We start from the raw sequence: 23832 nt of genomic DNA on the forward strand, positions 1-23832 counted from the left end.
TATTCTGAAGAACATTCCATTACAGTAAATAAATACCTTCCTTGTCCTTTTTAGGGCTGCACGGTACTCTACTGCATGATGAAAAGTCATGTACCAGTTCCCTCTGATGGACACTAAAGTTTCCTCATTTTTTTACTATTACAAATCCTGCTGTAATAAATACTCTTGTATATTCATCATTTCCCACATGTGCACATGTATCTACAAGATAAATCCCAGGAAGCAGAATTTCTGGGCCTAAGGACATGTGATTTTTGACAGATTGCTAAAATACCCTTCCATGGAGGCTGTACCAAGATATACTCCACAAAATGGTCTGTGTTACAGCTAACTCTCATTTACAGAATAAATGCATTTCAATAAAATCAGGTATAAATTATGAAACTAACAAAAGGCTGAAACAGTATTTTATACTTTACAAGTTCTAAACTCTGTAGAATGATACTCAAAATAGTCTTCAAAAACAAGTCTTTATTTTAAATGGTCAAGTGGAATACAGTTATTTTTACTTCCTGTGATAATTGACCAGATCATTTTTTAGACTTAAGATTTATATAATTATATTTTAATACAGTAAACTATAAATCAAAAATTTTAAATCTTAACATAACTGAACTGTGCATCAATCTGGATCTTATTTCTATTCTTTCTGCTTACTTTATGGTTCTAAGTCTTCATTTCTCTTTGCATTGATTTCTAAATGTACACAAAGGAGATATTTACATCACTTCTTTCATCAAATAATTTTAAGTCTGACAAGGTTACGTTAGCAAAGCTATTTGAAATCCTTAGCAGAAACACTGACAGGCTTCATTTATTAATACTATAAGGTTCGTTTTATAATTAAACTGTACTGTCATCCAGTAGTAAGATAGGTACTTCCTGCCAAGCTTTTCCTCTAGAATTACTGTGACTGCAGTCTTACCTCATGGTCTGGGTTTGGGATATTTTCCAATATCATTTTTGCCTGCTGAAAGTGCTTACTAGCTGCCACATACAGTTCTGGAGACTGAGGAGGAGGGCTATATTTATTGAGGTCAGACATTTCCTAAAAAAAAGAAATACTATTATTTAAAACATGCTTAATATGAAAAAACTCTAAAATACCTTTTTTTAATTAAAGAATTCTACATTGATTATCCATTCACATACAGACACTAAAGCAAACATTTGGCATGTCCCTTTTTTTTTTTTTTTTTTTTTTTTTGCGGTACACGGGCCTCTCACTGTTGTGGCCTCTCCCGTTGCAGAGCACAGGCTCCGGACACGCAGGCTCAGTGGCCATGGCTCACGGGCCCAGCCGCTCCGCGGCATGTGGGATCTTCCCGGACCAGGGCACGAACCCGTGTCCCCTGCATCGGCAGGTGGACTCTCAACCACTGCGCCAACAGGGAAGCCCCCTATTCAATTTTCAACCTTCATATACCACACCTCATATTATTCTCATATTTAAATAACTGTTAATGTGATTAGTATATCCAAAATCAAATAATTTTCCTACTATTTAAAACTGCTATTTTATTACTTTATCCCATTGATCCAATACTAGTTTGACTTGACTATTTTAACAAAATGGCTAGGTACGAACAGCCCATATCCAAGGAGGTCTAAGACTAACTATTTTACAATTATTTTAAGGAGCAGGTTCACCTTGAACTGCAGATAGTGCACTGGCGGTGGTGTCATTACACTGTTGAATGGAGCAAATCTGTGCTCGTATCGAACTTGTTCACTATCGAGCTCAAACTTGGGTTTTCGTACTTTGCCATCCATGTCAAATGCTACCATGGTCTACAGTAAAAAAAAAGAGAGAAAAACAGATGGTATTAATATGAAAATGTGAACATCCTCATTAATACAGAATAGAAAACAAGAAACAGCTATTTACACATAGTTAATCAAAAAAAGGCTCAGAAATCAGAAACAGGGAGAGAAAAACTGACTTTAGTATTCATTTTGATATCCTGAGCCACCTTTTATACAAAAAATGTTCAAGTTCCAATATCTACTATATTACTAATTTTCCTAGTGAAATGATGCCACATGCACATTATTCTTCCTAATGCTTTTATAATAGCTTTGAAACCTTCAAGTAAAAGCTCCTGAAGAGAAAGTAGAATATAATTTTTATAAGAAAAGCATTGGTCCTGTTTTTCAAACAGAAGTCCATATTGTTTTATGTATTTTAATAAGTTGCCTTAAATAATTTCTTGAACTGCCAAGCACAACTTAAGAGTTACTAACTCCTGAAAATGGCTGCTTTGCTTAAGCCATTTACTGTGGAGCTTGCCCCATTCCTAATACACTTCTAAAAAAAATCCAGACCCCATCTCTTCTAAGAAACCTTTCCTGATCATCAATCAGAAGTAAACTCTTCCTTCTCTTAGTACCTATGCCACATATATGTCACCTGGCCTGTCATTAACTAGGCACGTGACACAAGGATCACATCTGATTAGACTTGGTATGCTGCAATGTAGCCAGTACAAGATATCTGACACATGACAAGGGTTCAATATTTGTTAAACAAATTAGTAAACCACTAGACTTTGAAAAAAGGTAATTTTCAAGCAGATAGTAAAAATAAAGGTGAAATTAGAACCTGGAAAGAATCACAGAAGAGGGTTCATTTTATTGGGCTGGCCAAAAAGGGCCTTCGGTTTTCAAGAAAAAATAAAAGACACATTTTTCATTTTCACCAAGAACTACATTGAACAACATATTTACCCTTTCTGTTCCACTACCTTCTGCATTTTTCAGGCAACTTCATAATTCCATCTTCCCAAAACTTTTTATCTTTTTGAGCAAAGAACTGTTCCAGGTGCCTTTCACAGTCTTCCAGGGAATTGAAATTTTTTCCATTAACAGAATTTTGTAAAGACCGAAATAAATAGAAATCCGAAGGTGCAATGTCTGGTGAATACGGTGGATGAATCAGAACTTCCAAGCCAAGCTGTAACAGTTTTTGCCTGATCATCAAAGAAACAGGTAGTCTTGCGTTATCCTGATGGAAGATGATGCGTTTTCTGTTGACTAATTCTGGATGCTTTTTGTCGAGTGCTGCTTTCAGTTGGTCTAACTGGGAACAGTACTTGTTGAAATTAATCGTTTGGTTTTCCCGAAGGAGCTCATAATAGAGGACTCCCTTCCAATCCCACCGAATACACAACATCACCTTCTTTGGATGAAGACCAGCCTTTGGTGTGGTTAGTGGTGGTTCATTTCACTTGCCCCACAATCTCTTCCGTTCCACATTATTGTACAGTATCCACTCCTCACTGTCCGTCACCATTTGTTTTAAAAACGGAACGTTTTCATTATGTTTAAGTAGAGAATCCCATGCACAAATACGGTCAAGAAGGTTTTTTTCGCTAAACTTATGTGGAACCCAAACATCAAAGCGATTCACATAACCAAGCTGCTGCAAATGATTTTCAGCGCTTGATTTGGCTATTTTGAGTATGTTGTCTATCTCCCGCGTAGGATAATGTTGACTGTTCTCAATTAATGTCTCAATTTTATCGCTATCAACTCCAACTGGTCTACCCAACCATGGAGCATCGTTCAGCGAGAAATCTCCAGCACAAAACTTCGCAAACCACTTTTGACATGTTCGATCAGTCACAGCACCTTCTCCATACACTGCACAAATCTTTTTTTGTGTTTCGATTGTGTTTTTACCTTTCTTGAAATAATAAAGCATAATATACCAAAAATGTTGCTTTTCTTCCATTTCAATATTAAAATGGCTACACAAAAATTCACCAATTTTGATGTCTTTTTTTAAATGCACACTGAATATGACAGCTGTCACATACAATCTAACAAAATTGTTTCGAATGAAGTTAAAGACAACTAAGTGCTACCAGAGCCATCTTACAGAAAAAACTGAACGAACTTTTTGGCCAACCCAAGAATTAAACAATGTAATAGCAATGTAGCAACTTACTTTAAACATTCCAGCACACATATTCTGATATGCCTGGCTCATTGTGATCTCTCGGCTCAATGGGCGAACTGTAATTAGAAAGAAAATCATCCAAACTCTTTCCCTCTTCCTCTTGCATTACTGCAGGAGAAATCTAAATTTTAAAAAAACCTTCTTTCTACCTTGTTTACTAAATTAAAATTTCAAAGTTTGTTCCTACAGGCTAAATTTTATTTTATGGCCCAAATCTACAAATAATAAAATATAGCAGAAAGTTTAAACAATAACTGTGTTCCCAAATAGTTAAAACCACAAGATTTTAGTATGAATTAATTGTAATTTCTTCTCAAGTCACAATACAGGGACTTCTTTTATAGGAAAGCCATGGATACAAGTCATTTAATGACCCACCCAAAGTGTTGAAATCTGAAGGGAACACAAAGCATTATTTTGTAACAATTGTAGCCTATCTGTACCCTCCCATGAGTGATTAACAGGGGAGTCCCTCTGAAACATTTCTTTCTCCTCATGGTCCTTGGGCAGTATGCTGAAGTGCTCTGTGATCATCCTTCTGTGCTGACTGTAACAGCACAACTCCAGATTTCCTTCCTTCCTGAACTGTCAGCCTTCTGTCAAAAGAGTATCAAAAGTCTCCTGCTGTCTTGTTCCTTAACCTATCTTATTCCATGTGGCTACTTCTTCTTGTCCTAAGGTCCTTTGACACATGAAATAGCAAAGCAGTAAAAGAAAAGCAAGAAAAGGAACCAAAAGGTTTGTACCAATATTGTGACTCAGTTTGTACCCTTATACCTTCTGAAGAGAAGACAGGTGAGAATTAAAATATAATGACTAATTCACCCATTAAAATGCACAGGTAGCTCACTCCAATGTTACTTATTTCTTAAGTTTAAAAATAATTCACAGTCTCATGCAGCTCAATATTAAAAAAAGAAACAACCCAATCAAAAAATGGGCAGAAGACCAAAATAGACATTTCTCCAAAGAAGACATACAGATGGCCAAGAGGCACATGATAAGCTGCTCAACATCACTAATTATTAGAGAAAAGCAAATCAAAACTACAATGAGGTATCACCTCACACCAGTTAGAATGTGCATCATCAGAAAATCTACAAACAACAAATGTTGGAGAGGGTGTGGAGAAAAGGGAACCCTCTTGCACTGTTGGTGGGAATGTAAATTGATACAGCCACTATGGAGAACAGTATGCAGGTTCCTTAAAAAACTAAAAATAGAATTACCATATGACCCAGCAATCCCACTACTGGGCATATACCCAGTGAAAACCATAATTCAAAAAGACACATGCACCCCAATGTTCATTGCAGCACTATTTACAATAGCCAGGTCACGGAAGCAACCTAAATGCCCATCGACAGATGAATGGATAAAGAAGATGTGGTACATATATTCAATGGAATACTACTCAGCCATAAAAAGGAACAAAACTGGGTCATTTGTAGAGAAGTGGATGGACCTAGAGACTGTCATACAGAGTGAAGTAAGTCAGAAAGAGAAAAACAAATATCATATATTAACACATATTTATGGAATCTAGAAAAATGGTACAGATGAACTGGTTTGCAAGGCAGAAACATAGACACAGATGTAGAGAACAAACATATGGACACCAAGGGGAGAAACGGGGTGGGTGGGGGTGGGTAAGATGAACTGGGAGATTGGGATTGACATATATACACCAATATGTATAAAATAGATAACTAATAAGGACCTGCTGCTGTATAAAAATAAATAAAATTCACAGCACCTTTTTTTTTTTTTTTTTACCTTTCTTCTTTTTTTTTGTTTTTTTACTACTACGGCCTTTCTGCTGCTCTTCCATTATCCTTTCCTCTGCCATCTGAGAGCCATCGGCACGACTTAATGTTGACATCAACCATGCATAAAGGAATTCAGAGAGATACCTTAATGGAAAGAAAATGTTAGTTAATGGCAGATGTCTAAATGAGATAGCTTGGTCAACGCAAGTACTAGTATTAATAAAGAGATATTTTTTATAATGCTTTAAAAGTTTTTTTCAAAAACAAAATTATTCAATTAGATAATTGACAGATTAGATCTTACAAGAAATGGGCATTACAAATGATTAACTTTCCCTTACTTGTTGCCACACAATACGGAAAATTTTGTTTAATTTCCTACAATGATATGAGTTTTACAATTTTTCTAAAGATTTCTGGTGGGGAGGGACAAATTAGTCGTATAGGATTAACAGATACAAACTACTATATATAAAGTAAGATAAGCAACAAGGATTTACTACACAGCACAGGGAATTATACTCATTATCTTGTAATAACCTATAATGGAACAGAATCTGCAAAAGTACTGAATCATTTTGCTGTACACCAGAAACTAACACGATATTGTAAATCAACTATACTTCAATTAAAAAGAGATTTCTTGATAATTATGTATATATATGTAAATCAAATGAATGGCCATTCAATTGTTTTTACTATATCAATATAGGTCACATTTCTCCAAAACCTATTAAGTAAATGTCTTATTTTGTTATTAATTACAAAAGGAAACAAATACAGAAAAAATAAAAAATTATAAACATGCTAGCATATAATTTACTTGAGTTTATTCAATAAGGAAATGTGATACAGATTATTCCACCAGATACTAAATTTTCATAAGTTTAAACTAACAAACAATACTTTCTCTTAAGCCAGAAAAGCAGTTTAAATCTAGGATATGAATATATATTCTTTAAATAAAATTAAGGACCACTACTTCATTAATGAAAATCAAAGATTTATAAGAAATTTTATTATAATCAAGTTTGAGTGTATGACACCTATTCCCCGAATTTTTCAAACAGTTATAAGGCAGGTTATAATATTAAAACACATTAAAAAAAAAATAAAAAAGAACATTTTAAAGCAAAACAAGGGAATTCCCTGGGAGTCCAGTGGTTAGGACCTGGCGCATTCACTGCAGTGGCCCAGGTTCAATCCCTGGTCAGGGACTAAGATTCTGCAAGTCATGTGGCACGGGAAAAAAACAAAAACAAATGAAAAGATACACCTGGAATGACTTAGATACTGTATCTTAAAGCTAAACAGCACTACGCTTCCTGGCAGTTAAAGCAAACCAGTATATATATATATTTTAAAGTATATAATTTCACATGGAGAGAAAATCATTCCTGGCAATGAATTTAAGAAAAGCATTCAATATAGTATACTTTTATAGGATACAAATGAATTTTTTCCCCCATCACACTACAAAATGAGGGTTTGTAACCTCTCTTAACTCAATGAGAAGACTTTTTTTTTTCTGCCGTGCGGACCTTAGTTCCCTGACCAGGGATCAAAGGCATTGCCCCCTGCAATGGAAGCGCAGAGTCTTAACCACTGGACCACCAGGGAAGTCCTGAGAAGATTTCTATAGGGAACTAATGATACCTTTTACCTTTTAACTATCTAACCGAAGGACAGACGAGTAAAGGGGATAGCTGGCACAATTCAGGACTTTCCTTTCAAATATCAGATATTTCAATGAGCTTTTATTAAAGTGCTTTATCAAAATTAATACACAATTACATCTAAGGAGAGTTATAATTATATCTAATTATATCTAAGGAGAGTAAGTGTCCTAATACTCTATACCAATTCTCAGTTGTGATCTCAGGACCAGCAGCAGTCTTACCAGGAAAGCAGTTAGAAATGCAAATGATTCGGTGGGTCCTACACTAGACCTAGTAAACCAGGAACTCTAGGAACAGAGCCCCAGCAAGTTGCTTTCCAAGTGATTATGATGCACGCTAAATTTAAGAATCACTGTTTTCTACTGATTTTAGAAGGGTCCACATGCTTTAGGAATCACATTCATGAAGAACAACAACAGTGTATATATACCTTGTGAAAATATTGGAGCCCAATCTGTAATTTTGAAACTAAAAAGCAGTTAAAACTAACATGAAAGTAGACCAGAAGGGTACTTACAAGCAGAACTAAAATTTCTTTAACAAGAGAAGAAATGAATCTGCTCAAGTATTCAGGTAAATTTCTAATGGAGTATTTATCTGAATATCATTTGCCAATCCATTGTGCAAAAAAACATATAAAAATTGTATCTTGAGAAATCAAGAGCACAAAAGCTTCCAATTAGCTGCCTCAAACCACAATACTTGAGCATGTTCCCCTATAAAATGCCTCGTTTGAATAGGGGTGTCTAGTATGAATTAATAATAAAAAAATCCCAAGTAGCTATAACAACACCTGTTGGTAAGAGTTGTTATCTGTTTTTCATAACCAAGAATTACCTGTGAAGAGCCCTAGCAGCCATGACCACAAAACCATGTTAACAGTGTAGAAAATAATGACTTTCCTGCCTCCACCAGCAGTGACTCCAGGGAATATACAATATCTTAAATACCAATTTAAATATGAATTAAAAAGATGAACTAAGATCTAATTAGTTATATTAGGTATATCTTAGATATATTAAGATCTAATATATTAAACTTAGCTGTCTGTGATGGGCAATAATAGGTCATTACTATTTTAAAATTACCACAACTAAATTACCATATTTTACTAGACTAAGAAAAAGATGCAAGATAACTGAATTCAGTAGCTCTCAATTTTCTTATTTTATTTCTGTGACAGCTATTTCACACCTAAAATATTCTCAAGCATCCTCTTACCAGGTTTATCTCATCTCCAACTGAAAGCAAAGAACTACTCTGCTGAAGATCACCTATTATCAACTCCTTCAAAGCTCCCGAGACAAATCCTCAGGGCCATAGTTTGCAAGTTATACTCCCAATGATAATCTTAGCCATAATTTCTTCTCAGAAGAAAGATCTGGTTCAAATTTTGAAACTTTAATTCAGTTAAGTACATTCCACAGCTAGTACATAGCATCACTGCAGTCAGTGCAAAATGTATGTTAATCTTTCTCTTTGGAAACCACAAAAGCTCGTCACTTAATCTATTTACTTTGAAGCCACTTTTATTAGTGAATTTTAAATAAATATTACAATGGCTAGAAAAAATATATTTGTACATTGTTATGACACTTAAGATGTTTAAGATGATCTAGCTCTAATTTTCAACAGATATTTTTCAATTGTCCCACAACTAAATTTCAAATACAGTAAATAAAAAAGTACCTTAAAGTTACACTCTACTTTACAGATACTCTCTCAGATGTTACGTATCCCACCCACCACCAATTTTAACTCCAACTGCTCTCTTACCAATATATGTAATAGTACTCGTGCATGCTGTAGAGTTCCAATTCAAAGCCACTTAGAAGATACTGTATCATAATTCGAAGGTTATGGTAAAGGACCCAGGTACCTAAACAGGCCAAATGTTGCCTTTGGGGCTCCTGTTTCAACAGCATAGTGTGAAGGGCTGCATCAACCTTCTCTGCCTATCACAACAAAACATCATAACATTAACTTTCTTTTTAACGTAATGAGAGAATTACAAAAACATACAGCTAAAAATAGCACATGAGCAGAAAATGTAAATCTCACCACCTCAAGAATTCGTACTTTCAAATGCACCTTTGGTTAGGTCTACATTCAAACTTCTCATTTCTCAAAGCATAACATTTATCTAAACATTTCCTAAATTAAAAAGATATCCATTTTATAGTACAAAAGTAAAAATAACTGACTTCATAACTCTAGTTATATTATTAATATGGTTCTGCTCACAAATTTACTTGAAGATTAATACATTTTTATTATAATGTAAACTTGCTCTAATTATAACTACAGCTCTACACATATTTTACAATTCATCCCGATTATCAAAAAAAATAAGATGTTTCAAGGTTTGGATTATTGTTTTGTTTTGTTCTGTAAACCCTTTCTTTGGCATACATAACTGTTACATTTTAAGTTAATTCACCATATTGAAAAATTAAATAGCCAAATTACTGTTCCAAAGAATTGTTTTTGAAAATCTGGTCAAGGTATATGAATTGCTTAATTTTGGAAGGGAGGGCAACTTGTTGGCTCTTACCTCATCCTGCAAGGTGGCAAATTCCTCAAGAATATGACCAAGCTTATCTCTCTGTCGAGCCCTGTTATGTCCATGGATCTGAATGAGACTACAGAACGGCTGCAATACACAAACAGTTTGTTAACTGGCAATATGAAATAGGCTTATACTAAAGAAAATTAACATTCAAAAGTTAACAAGTTTTCAAAATCTTGTTTAAGGGAAAAAAATGTCTGTAAGAATCATGCTATGCATACTTTTTACATAGCTGTTTCTTTTTAAGAAACAATACTGGAATTTATCAATAGCTAGAGGAATGGCTGTTTATGAAACTTGTTTTCATATGGCAAAAATATCTTCCTTCAATCTTTAGATATTTTCCCACAAATTAAAAAGGACAGTTTCTTTTTTGCTTATGTCAAGCCAAAAGTCAATGTTCAAGGCTGACACTTCTCTGCTGCTTTAAATATACCAGAATGCCTAATAATTAGATAATGGCTAATACCTACAAACCCTGACTAAGGTTCTTTATTCCTATTCTTACCTACACAGTATTCTCATATAAAATATTGTAACATTTCATGCATCAGACAACAGACAGGATCAGAAGTTTGTTCTGATTTAAGAAGTATGCATTTTAAGATTCTTTAAGGATAATAATGTTTTACATTTGCATACTTTGACAGATATTATCTCATTTAATTGATAAGTAGCCGATAAGAGGTATAGAGGCAGTATTAACGTTTCACTTTTTAAAGATTGAGAAGTTTACAGAAAAGTAAAGTGATCTGCCTAATAACAATAAAATGTTAGTAATAAAAATAAAATCTGGTCTTTTATTGGTTTTCCTTTCATCAAACCATGCTGCCTTTATATCTATACAGATTATATACATATATATATATATACACACACACACACACACACACATATATATATTTAGTAACTGGAATTAGGCGAGAAAGAGCTGTCTATAAAGAGCTTGTAATTAAATAAGAATGATTTATAATTAATCACCTACAAGGTTTTTATTTTTCCAAATTATTTGAGATTTGAAAAAAGTTCATGCTCTCATCTAAAAGTGATAATTTTAATTTTACTATAATCCTGTTCTCATTAAGGCAGTACAAAGATAAGTTCCTGGGGATGTTACCCATATTCTTTGTTTATAAGGTCAAAAATAAATAAAGTTTTTGTGTCCATTTAAAAAAAAAAGTGAACTCCTTTCTTCCCAGACGGAGGTCATAGCTTATTCTGTTTCTGTGGTCCCCAAAGGATACAGTGAAAGGGCATCAAAAGGTGCCCTCAGTATCTAACAACGTTCCAGGAAGACTACAGGTTATGAAGCTATCCACTTGAGTGTAAGAAGAGACAGAAATTTCCTACGAATTTCAGGGAAGATGAATAAGAAATGTCAGATGAAAAAATAGCACAAATTAATGCTACTGAAGATACTGCACACCACGATTTTTAAGTGTCCACCATAATGACCCAAATTGTAGTTCTTACCCGAACACAGTGAGTAACAAAGGAATCAATACAGTCCTTAGCCTGGTGATTATTATATAGGCAGCACCTGTAAGATAATATAATATTCTTGTTATTAAAATTAAACTATTTGGCCTACAAATAGAAGTGGTGATTATTGCAGGTGCTACCAACACATAGGGAAAGTGGAAAAATGAGAAAATGGAACCAAATACATTACTAAGTTGAAGACTGCTAACATTACAGTCTGGGAGGATCTGCTACCTGCCTGGCCCTGGAGGAAATACAGGGCTGAATAGTTGGAAAGATTTTTTTTTCTTTTCCTGAGGTGGGACTGACAGTAGCCTTTGCACCTAAGGAGATGGGAAAAAGTAAACACTTTTCCTGGTGCACTGAAAGGAGCTGACAACTTGCTACTCCTAAGTGTTTGCCATAACTGAGCAATGTGACCAGAACCTCAAAGATAAACAGTCATGTTCATGCAACAGATAATGATAAAGCATGCAGCAGCCAGGAGAAAGAAACGGCAGGACACCTGGAACAGGTGGCAGCAAAACAGAAGTGGAAGGCCACTTACTTTGGGCTGGAAGGCCCAAAGTAAGAAAATTACTTAAGATGACAAAAGTAAAGCCCTTAAAAAAAAGACTTTCTGGATCTGAAAATTAGGATTTTCAAATTAAAAAATTTAGTAGGTGAAAGATGCTCATAGTAGCCTTGAAGATCTAGGGAACAACTTTTTTACAACACAGCAGAAGTAAGAGATAAATGTCATGAGGAATACAGGGGGGGGGGAAATCTACAAGATAGAGTATATAAGGAGCTCTTTAAAAAAAAAAAGAAAAAGAAACAGATGAAGGTGAGGCAATAATTAAATAAATAATAAAATAGGAAAAATGATCTGATTTGAAGACTTGAGGCTTTAATGACTGATTTCCAGATAGGAATAGTTGAAAATCACACATGAACATTCTGGTAAAACTCTTGAACTCCTAAAATAAAGAGAAACTCTACAGTCCTCCAGAAGAAAGTGTCAAGTCACGCACAAAGGAAAAAAAACATTGTAACATCTGTAACATTGGAATTTTTAAAACAGCAGGATAACATCAATAGGCTACCATGCAATGAACTTTCCTATACACACAGTCAATTCTTGGTATTTGTGATAGTTATGGTCTATAAACTTGCTGTGGACCCTGAATAGAGAATACTGAAACACTGCTGCTAGGGTAAAATACAGGGTTAGGTTCCTGCCAGCCTCTGGTCCCAACATTTTAATCAACTGATCAATGTATAACCTTGGTTTACCTGTATTTCTTTTTAAAGACACTATACGTAATGTACATTGTTAATTGATTAGCAATGAACTCAGGCCTGAGCAAACCTTATCTAACACACATATAATCTTTCTGTAAGGCACACCACAGCCTTCTTGTGCCAGGAACACTAGACAGCACATCACTACACTTGGAGGCCATTAAACTACAAAATCACCAACAAAAAGCACAAAAACAGGGGTATCTAATAGAGTTTACAGTATAAGGCACAAGAAGACAGAGTTGCCTTGTTTGACCTCAGCGTTGGGCGACTTGAATATTTTGCCACTCTGCACGTGTCCATGAATACAGCAGGAGCAGAGTGAATATTGGTTTGAGGGTTAACAAATACATTTTAGCAAGTAGGCAAATTAACAAATACAGAATCTGCAAGTAATGAGGATCAAACTGTAGTTAAATCTAAATGGATAATGGTAAGTGTGACAATGTGGAATCTAAGTGTTAAAGATTGTTAAATAGAAAAGACAAAATGCAAATTAAGAGGATGTAGACACTATTTCATATACGTCATATTGTCAAAAACTGAAGAGTCTGATAATGCCTAGACTATGGGGAAACTGGAATCCTTATACACTGTTGGCTGGCATACCAATTGGTTCGATTATTTTGGAAAGCAATTTGGCAAAACTAGTAAAGCTGAAGATGCACATGCCTATGATTGGCAATTAATTATATTTTAAAGTATATAGTCTATGTGCAAAAGGAGACATAATTCAAAGATGTTCACTACAGCACTGATTTCAACAGTGATAAATTAGAAACAAGGTAAATATCCAATTGTAGAGAAAAGCAAAATAAACTGCAGTACAGTTGAAGGACAGATTTTAACGAATAAAATAAATTTGCTGGATAAACTTGGTCAATTTCAAAACGCTAATGTTGAAGGAAAAAATCATGTGGCAAAAGGATGTATATATAGTGTGACAAAATTTATGCAAAGTTTAAAAACATAAAATAAACTGATATTATTTATGGACACATATATTTGGGTAAAGTATACAAGCATTCATAAAAGTGAAACACATAAACTGTAACGTAGTGGTTACCTCTAGGACTAAAGTAAGAGATAAGGATGAGGTGAGGGAGGAAGATTTGAAATTATAGTCAGCAGTTCTCAAAATGTGCCCTAGGTTCACCTGGTGGCGATGGTAGGGGTGGCCCTTGAGATGCTTTTGGGGAGAACACAAGGTCAAAACTATTTTCATAATAACATTAAGATGTTATTTGCCTTTTGCTCTCATTCTCTCACAAGTGTACAGTTGGCTTTTCCAGAGGCTACATGGTGTGTAATATTACAATAGATTGAAAGTAGAAGCAGGTTAAAATAATCCAGCTATCTTCTACTAAAACAGACATGAAAGAGATCTGCAAAAAGGTAAAACAATTCCACTTTCCTTACTAATTTTTCTTAAAAAGTTATTTTCCATATTTTTAAAGTATTGTTTTAATTTCTAAAATAGTAGGTATCAATAAACAGGACCAATATAAACAAAAGCTATTTGGGTCTTTAATATCTTTTAAGAATGAATTCATTAAAATTAGCCCACTCCTTGAAACCTAAGCTCAGCCCTACTCTTGAGACCTTTCAGTTATTACTGTCAGGAAGCTCCATCCCCTGATTTTGCATAGCTCACTCTCTTTTTATTTACATGTATCACCACTTCCAAGAGGCCTCCCATCTAAAAGAACCATCTTATCTTACCTTATCTTTCTATACATTACTATGACCTGACATTATATATTTGTCTACTGTTTAGTCTCTCTCACTGCAAGGCAAGCTCCTTGTCAGCAGGAGTATCTTTTCTCCAGGACCCAGAAAGGTATCTGGCAATTGTAGATACCAATTTATTATATTTATTAAATAAGGGAATTAATAAAAATTATTAATTCATATTAACAATATATTTAGTATTTATAAAATTTTATCAATTTCCTTACCAGTAATGGAATTTATAAAAGCAAAATAAAAACTTTGCTTAAAATGGATGGCAGTACAGGTGTCTGTCAGTTCATACATCTGAATATATGATATATTTAATCACAGAAATTTAAAATTAATTTATAATGATCTCTATTTGCAGATTACACGGTATTATGTATTGAAAACCCTAAAGATTCCACCAAAACTGTTAGAACTAATAAATGAATTCAGTAAAGTTGTAGGATACAAACTCAATATAAAAAACTGTCACACTGAACTATTAGAAAGAGAAACTAAGAAAACAATCCCATTTACAATAGCATCAAACAGAGTAAACAACCTAGGAATAAATTTAACCAAGGAGGTGAAAGATCTGTACACTGAAAATTGTAAGACATTAATGAAAGACACTGAAGAAGATACAAATAAATGGAAAGATATTCCAGGCACACAGATTGGAAGAATTAATATTGTTAAAATGTCCATACTACTTAAAGTGATCTACAGATTCAGTGTAATCCATATCAAAATTCAAATAGCATTTTTCACATTTTGATGTGACAAAAGATTAGGGAAAAAAATAAATCTGCAATGCCTATCACAGATAAAGGATTAACTCTCATAATATACAAAGAGTTACTACAAATTTTCTGAAAAAAGTAAACCACTTAATAAAAGTCAATGGGCACAGACGAATAGATAAAGAAGTTGTGGTACATATATACAATGGACTATTACTCAGCCATAAAAAGGAACAAAATTGAGTCATTTGTTGAGATGTGGATGGACCTAGAGACTGTCATACAGAGTGAAGTCAGAAGGAGAAAAACAAATATCGTATATTAACGCATGTATGTGGAACCTAGAAAAATGGTACAGATGAATCAGTTTGCAGGGCAGAAGTTGAGACACAGATGTAGAGAACAAACGTGTGGACACCAAAGGGGGAACCACGGTGGGGTGGGGATGGTGGTGTGCTGAATTGGGTGATTGGGATTGACGTGTATACACTGATGTGTATGAAATTGATGACTAATAAGAACCTGCAGTATAAAAAAACCAAAAAAACAACTAATACTAAACTTTCTTTGGGTTATTTGTATGGAAATATGTTAATATAAATGTTTCAGACATTACATGAAATTTCTAAAAATCTTACATGTTCTGGTATAATGTTATAAGTCATAATTCTAGTTATTACTTTAAAATGAATATCTCAGAAATAACTAAATTTCCTTGTCAATTGCATTATTATGAACTTTCATCAAATCTTTAACTGTGGTCATTTTTTTTTTTTCGGTGGTACGCGGGCCTCTCACTGTTGTGGCCTCTCCCGTTGCGGAGCACAGGCTCCGGACGCGCAGGCTCAGCGGCCATGGCTCGTGGGCCCAGCCGCTCCGCGGCATGTGGGATCCTCCCAGACCAGGCCAGGAACCTGTGTCCCCTGCATCGGCAGGCAGACTCTCAACCACTGCGCCACCAGGGAAGCCCTAACTGTGGTCATTTTTAAGTCTTTTGTCATTTACAGACAGTTCTGGGTGTACTCTGATGCTTTTGCAAAAATGTTCCTATAAAAGGGTTTCATCTTCAAGGAATTCATGGAAAAGACTCTGACAAGTATAGGTTTCTGGTAACTGACTATACTGCTGAACTGAATGAATACGCATTTTCAGAACCCTAATGGAAAACTGATGAATTCACAAAAGTGCTAACAGAAGATCAAGATCAAGATGAAAAAAAAAATTAATTACATGGGACTGAGTGAACTGATGAGGATGATTATAATTTTTTGACTTTCTGTTTGAATTAAAAAAAAAAAAATCCCACAAGGACTCAGAGGCCAAAAATACACAAATCAATTTTCACTGCAAAGTAAAGGAGCTGTTACAGTGGAGGATTACTGGACTGAATGTCAATATTATGATATAGTATGAGTGTGTTTCGTGTTTGGTAATTGCAATCATTGTTGCTTTTGTTGTGGTCATCCATTTGCAATGCTTGGTGTCAGTTTATCTCTTGTAAAAATAAAATACAGTGTGTGTGTGTGTGTGTGTGTGTGTGTGTGTGTGTGTGTGTGTGTGTGTGTGTGTGGAAAAAAAAATCCTACAGGAGTAGGAGAGGGGAAAGTCAGGGGAAAGGGAAACAAGTTGCATCTTGAAATACTTGAAGTGGTAGTTTATCAAGCAAAGGGAAGAGGTCTTCCATTTATACTTTCTTATTTCAAAACCAAGAATACTTTAAAACTGGAAAACTTTTTTTGTAAACAAAAGAGAAAAAGACTATGCTCATTAGATCTTCTATTTAAAATGTTCTATAATACTATACTATTCCCTCAAAAAAAAAAAGTCAATGGGCAAAGGATATAAACAAGCAATTTATAGAAAAACCATTCTAAATGTCCAATAAATATCATATTAAGTGCTAAAATTAAACTAACAATGAGATATCACTTCTCACTCAACATACTGGAAAAAATTAAAGAATGATAACCCCTACTGCTGGTCAGGATGCAGGGAAAGTGTACTCTCTTATACTGTTAATAGAAATATAAATTGTTGAAATCTTTCAGAATACAATCTGCTTATATTAAAATTAAAACTACACATGTCCTCCCATGCAGTAACCCTACCCTATAAAATACATTCATATTATGAAACATTTGGCAGCCATTAAAAAGAATTAACTAGGTACTCTGAGACATAAAATCATGATGTATTTTTGAATGGAAAAAAGATTAAAAAATTTTATTTTAAAATTTCTTTATTTAAAAAAGCAATCCATAAAAAATAATTTAAAAGTTCCTGATAAAAACAAACTGTTTAATGTGATCCCAAATATATATAAAGTCATAGATGTGTGTGTCTTTATACACAAAGATATCCACGGTGATGGTCATCGAAATGTAGTTATCTCAGAGGTAAGATTTCAGCTGATTTTTACTGTTTTCCACATATTTTTCTACCATGTTTAAATTTTCAAGTGTGGCCATGTATTATTTATATAATCAGCTTCTGTTTCTTGTTTTAAATCAACTTACTTTCCCCCTGCTTTCCTTCCCCTATTAAATCAGCTTCCTGTTAAATTTTACTACTGAAATGTTTCTCAAACCTGTCTCCTCCTTTATATTCCCAGAGTTTAATCCTTCCTCATCTCTCACCTGTACAACGGAATTAGCCTAGCTAAACATTTTGCCTCCATCAATTACTACCAATTTGCCTCCAAGTAAAAAATACATATTTTACTATGCCAATTCCCTCCTAAAACTCAATCAGTTCTTCACTGACCATAAAATAAAGACCAAACTTTACCAAACGATTCAAAACTTTCTGGACTCTAACTCCAAACTATCCTAACTGTTCAACTTTTATTTCTTTGTTTATTCATTCATTCAACAAAGTGTGCTTACTGTGTGACAGACACTGTTCTAGCACCTACTACACAACAGTGAACAAACAGCCAAAACTACAGGTGCTGACCTTGTGGAATTTATATAGTTCTATATATATGGGGGGTGGAAATAAACATAATGAAGAATTATACAGGCTCTTATAGAAGTAATCATAATGAACAAGCAAATTATATAGTGCAATATGATTTATAATAAATATGTATTTTGTCATTCAGATATATATTTCTCAGATATATTTGAGTCTTTATCACAGTTCCTGGCTCACAGCTACTGAAACTCTTGGAATTTCCTAAGGGTTGAGAGTGATAAAGGTGTCTTTCCTTATGTTAATGAGGTGATTGGAGTGCACCTAAGAATGGGGGCTGGTTACCAGAACCTTGTGATTAGAGGCTTGGAACTTCTGGTCCCACTCCCTGATTTCTGGAAGGGGAGAGGGGCTTGAGGTTCAATCAATCACCACTCACCAATGATTTAGTAATCATGCCTATCTAATGAAACCTCCATAAAAACCAGAAAAGGAAAGCTTTTGGGCCCTTTTCCAAGAGCTTCCACATTGGGGAACATGCTTCCATGTGCCACCATTCAGACTCTATGCATCTCTTCATCTGGCTGTTCATCTGTATCCTTTAATATCTTTTTATAATAAATTGGTAATCTAGTGAGCAAATGGCTTTTCCTGAGCGGAGTCATTTTAGCAAATTAACTGTACCAGAGGAGGGGTTGGTCAGAACCTCTAATTTGTAGCCAGTCGGTCAGTCAGAAGCACAAGTAACAACCTGGGAAGTGGAGGGTGGTCTTATGGGACCAAGCCCTTTACCTATGGAATCTGATTCTATCTCCAGGTAGACAAGTGTCAGAATTGAGCTGAATTCTTGGGCACCCTGCTGGCATCTGAGAATTGCTTGTTGTAGGCAAGTCTACACACACACACACACGCATGCACGCACACTGGGCTTGGGTCTGGGAACCCCTCTACATATAGTATGTAAGAGGATAATTGTTACGAGAGAGAGAAATGGAGTGCTGGGCAGGTTGGGAGAATGGGGAAGGTTTATACTTTTTAAATTGACTGATCAGGGCAGCCCTCACTGAGGTGGCACTGAATAGACTTAAGGCAGTGAGAGAGTCAACCTGGGGAGTTTTGAGGAAAATACCCTCTACCCCAGATTGTATGTGAACACTGTAAGGTGAGAGAGGGACAGTTAAGTTACAAGAATAGCAAGGAGGCCAGTGTGGCTGAAGCAAAGAAGGTGAGGGGACAATGGTAAGAGATGAGGTCAGAGAGGCACCAAGACAGGGGTCTAACCCAGAGCACATGGGGCCTCATGAGTTCAACAATAAGGACTTTGGCCTTTACTGTCAATGAAACTGGAAATGTAACCAACACTGAGGATGCCTCCCAGCGGCAGTCCTTAACTGACAGATGTGTAAATTCTCAGGTTCCCTTGTCCCTGACAGGACAACTGTGAGGTATAATCCACACAAGTCTCCAGGGCTCCCTGACAGGACCAAACCAAAGTTACCAACTGTGAAGCACACCTTCAAGTGGCTTTCTTCCTTTTTATGTCCCACCTGCCTGCAACCCTGCAAGTTTTCCTGGAATTACTTTCTAAATTACGTTTACATGAATCTTTGTATCAGGGTCAGCTTCTGGAGAACCAACCTAAGACAGGAAGCTACCAGAGTTTTATGTGAAATGTGGCATGATTTATTCAACAAATTGAAAGCTGAACCACTAACTTTTCTTAAAATATATAATTTCAAACACCATGTCTTCACACATCCTGGTTTCTTTCCTAAGAAATAACATCTCCTTTCTTCCTTTCCTGAGGCAAATGCCAATAAAGTTGGCACTGTTTTCCAAAATGCCAACTCAAACGATCCTTTCCAGCATTTTATGGCAGCATGTTTTTGGGGAGGTGACTCTACCAGAATATAATTTAAGGATCGATTATCTGCATTTTCTATTTCTATCTAGATCAGATTATTGAGAAGAAATCTTATCATTTCGTAATTATTTCCCCGAAGTGCCTACTTAGCACAGTGCTTTGCACACAGTAAGGGTGAATACAACTTGCTGAATTTCTGATCACTCCTTGTAAGATTTTCTTCTCATACTGGACCCAATATCAACTTCACAAAAGCCTCAATTTAAATCTAAATTGGGACTTTCCTGGTGGCACGGTGGTTAAGAATCTGCCTGCCAGTGCAGGGGACACGGGTTCAAGCCCTGGTCCAGGAAGATCCCACATGCAGCGGAGCAGCTAAGCCCGTGCACCACAACTACTACTAAGCTTGTGCTCTAGAGCCCGCAAGCCACAACTACTGAAGCCCGCCACCTAGAGCCAGTGCCCCACGACAAAAGAAGACACCACAGTGAGAAGCCCACGCACCGCAACAAAGAGTAGCCCCCGCTCACCATAACTAGAGAAAGCCTGCGCACAGCAACGAAGACCCAACGCAGCCAAAACTAAATAAATTTTTTAAAAAATCTAAATAATATGTGGCAGAAATCAATTAATTTTAACATGATTGAGTTATTTTTTCATGTGGAGACTTGATTCCAACAGTTTTTATGTCTTTGCTATAAAGGAGCACAGAGAACTTGGGCTTTTAAGAAACACACATGCTATACAATGTCTTATGACACTTACTTTGGGGAGAGCACCGGAGGACTGACAAAAGACCGAAGTGCATCTTTCACCATGTCTTGCATGAGATGGGTTCCAAAGACCTTTTTGTTATCCACCAGGAAAGTGGTCTTAAAACAAATGTTATATATATTAGTAATGCTGTCACAATCTTGACATATTGTACATGTAGTTGTCATTACTGTGACATGAACATACTTCTTATAAATGCCACAGAATACAAAAGAGATTAAAATGTAAAAAGTTGGTGGAAAATTTCTTTTTCCACAATGCCTCCACAATGGGTACTACTTATTAATCCCTATTTAAGGTGTATTCTGATGCAGGAGAACAAAAAATGTGCAGAAAAAAAATCTCTCAGGTCAAGAGTAGTAATGTTGAACTAGTGAAAGTGAACTGATGGGTCTGAATATGTCAAATGAGCTAATATACAAGAAAGGGTTTCATAAATTATAAAATATTTAATGGTTACAAACATCAAGTCAGTCGATAACCATATCTCTAATAAACACCTTGGAATACATACAAACTTTCTGAAATTGGAAAAAATATAGTTAATAAATTATTAAATTGAAATACACTACTATTTAATAATAATTTACATTTAATTTTCTGCCCTTAACAATCTCAATGTATCTGAATATTTACTATACTATACCTTACTTGATTTCCTAACACATTTGAGTTGTTTCCAGTTTTTGGTGATCACGAACCAAACAGCTTTAAACACAGGCATGCATACAGGTTTCTAGGAGAATGTCAGATGCCACTTCTCTTGGGTAAATAAGCAAGAGTAAAATTTGTATATTTGTTTTTGTTACAATCTGCCATCATTTTCCAAAGTGGCTATAGCACTTCATATTCCTATCAGTAATGCATCCTCTCCAGTGCTTGATATTTTCAGTTTTGTTCTTTTTTCTTGCTTTATTTTAAAGATATTCTGATAGGTGGATAGTGGTATTCCATTGTGGTGTTAATTTGCATTTCCCTAACTGTTTTCTTACTGTTACATTTATAGAATTCTTTTTATGTTCTCGATACAAGTCCTTTGTCAGACATGATCTGCAAATATTTTCTCCTACTCTGTAGAGTCTCTTTTCATTTTCTTAAGTGTCTTCCACAGAATTAAAGTTTCAAATTTATCAACTTGCCATTTTTTTTAATGGACTGTGCTTTTGATGTCATACCTAAGAATTCTCTACCTTTCCTAAAGTCACGAAAATTTTCTCCTATCCTTTCTTCTAACAGTTTTATGGTTTCACATATAGTACTACATAATAAAGGACTAATTAAGGATCAGAACTTCTCTGGGCTTTCCCCTTGGTTCCGTTGATCACATGTCCATCATTTTGCCAACAGCACACCTGTCTCATAGTCAGGTAGTACTGAGTTCCCCAACTTTATTTTTTTTTACAAATTTGTTTTGGCTGTACTAGTTCCTATTCCTTTCCATATAAATTTTAGAAGCAGCTTGTTGACATCTACAAAAATTTCTGCTATGATTTTTGGGATTGCTCTGAATCTGTAGATCAGTTTTGGGGAGAACTGACATCTTAAAAAAATATCAATTCTTCCAATCCACAAACAAGATGTATCTCTCCATTTATTTAAGTCTCCTTTGATGTCTTTCATCAGTACTTTGTAGTTTTTCAGTATACAGGTTCTCCAAACAGGTGTTAGATTTATACCTACATATTCCATTCTTGATGTTATTGTAAATAGTACTGCTTTAAATTTTTTGATTTGCATTGTTCATTGCAAGTATATAGAAATACAATTGCTTTTTGTAAATTGGCCTCATATCCTGTGATATTGTTAAACTCATCCACCAGGTCTAGGAACTTCTTTGCAGATTCCTTGGTACTCTACATAGATAATCATGTTGTCTGTAAAGAAACATTATTTCTCAGTTTCTCAACTGTATGCCTTTTATTTCTTTTCCTGCCTTTTTCCACTGGCTAAGATTTCCAGTACTATGTTGAGTGAAAGTGGAGTGATGAGAGTGGACATCCTTGCTTTCCTCCCAGCAGGAGGAAAGAATTTAATCTTTCGTCATTAAGTATGATGTTAGCTATAGGTGTTTGGCACATGCCCTTTATCAGATTAAGGAAGTTACCTTCTATTCCTTGTTTTGCTGAGAGTTTTTATCATGAATGGACGTTGGTTTTGTCAAATGGTTTTCCTCAATCTATTGAGACTTTAGATTATATGGTAAATTACACTTTAAACACTGAACCAACCTTGCAATCCTGGGATAAAACCCACTTGGTCATGATGTATTCTTTCTTTACATATTGCTGGATTTGATCTGATAATACTTTAAGATTTTTATGTCTATGTTCATAAGGAATATAGGTCTATAGTTTTCTAAGCTTGAAATGTCTTTGTTTGGTTTTGGTACAGAGGTAATGCAGGCTTCATATGATGAGTACCCTTGTCTCTTCTATTTTCTGAAAGAGACTGTGTATAGAATTGTCCTGGAGTTTTGTTGGAAGGCTTTTAACTATGAACACAATTTCTTTGATAGATACAGGATTATTCAAATTTTCTATTTCTTTTTGAGTGAGTTTTGGTAGTGTCCCTCACGGAATTGGTCCATCTCATTTAAGTTTTTGCATTTATGGACATACAGTTGTCTAGAATATTCCCATATTACCATTTTAATTTGTTTAGGGTCTGTAGCAATTCCTGATATTATTCATCTGTATCTTCTTTTTTTCTTGTTCCACCTAGTTAGAGGTTCATCAATTTTAGAACCTGCTTTTGGCTGCAATGATTTTCTCTATTGTTTGTCTCTTTCCTATTTTACTCATTTTTGCTTTTATCTTTGTTATTTCCTTCTGCTTCCTTCCAGTTTGATTTGCTCTTCTTTTTCTATTTTTTTAAAATAGAAGCTTAAATTATAATTTCAGACCTTTCTTCCTTTTTTTCATATGAACATTTAGTACTATAAATTTCTCTCTAAACACTGCTTAAATTGTATCCCACAAATTCTGATATTTTCATTTTCATTCAGTTCAAAATATTTTCCAATTACCCTCAATACTTCCTCTTTGACCATGGGTTCTTTAGAAGTGTGTTAATTTC

At 35.0% G+C, this 23832-nt stretch overlaps 1 protein-coding gene across 4 annotated transcripts in view; it reads right to left on the reverse strand.

The window, feature by feature from the left end:
* Positions 1-23832, reverse strand: part of NAA35 (N-alpha-acetyltransferase 35, NatC auxiliary subunit) — an 87583-nt gene that overhangs the window by 3413 nt on the left and 60338 nt on the right. For all 4 annotated transcript variants that reach the window (XM_027094264.1, XM_027094265.1, XM_027094266.1 and 1 more), the window contains 8 exons: positions 20749-20855; positions 11452-11518; positions 9964-10062; positions 9186-9364; positions 5738-5874; positions 3950-4017; positions 1651-1791; positions 926-1048 (listed from right to left, as the gene is read on the reverse strand). In XM_027094264.1, coding sequence (XP_026950065.1) covers positions 926-1048; positions 1651-1791; positions 3950-4017; positions 5738-5874; positions 9186-9364; positions 9964-10062; positions 11452-11518; positions 20749-20855 — 921 coding nt within the window. The remainder of the gene's footprint in view (positions 1-925; positions 1049-1650; positions 1792-3949; positions 4018-5737; positions 5875-9185; positions 9365-9963; positions 10063-11451; positions 11519-20748; positions 20856-23832) is intronic.

The sequence above is a fragment of the Aethalodelphis obliquidens genome, unplaced genomic scaffold (genome assembly GCF_003676395.1).
Source record: "Aethalodelphis obliquidens isolate GAN/ISIS:26980383/991018 unplaced genomic scaffold, ASM367639v1 scaffold88, whole genome shotgun sequence".
Taxonomy (NCBI): Eukaryota; Metazoa; Chordata; class Mammalia; order Artiodactyla; family Delphinidae; genus Aethalodelphis; species Aethalodelphis obliquidens.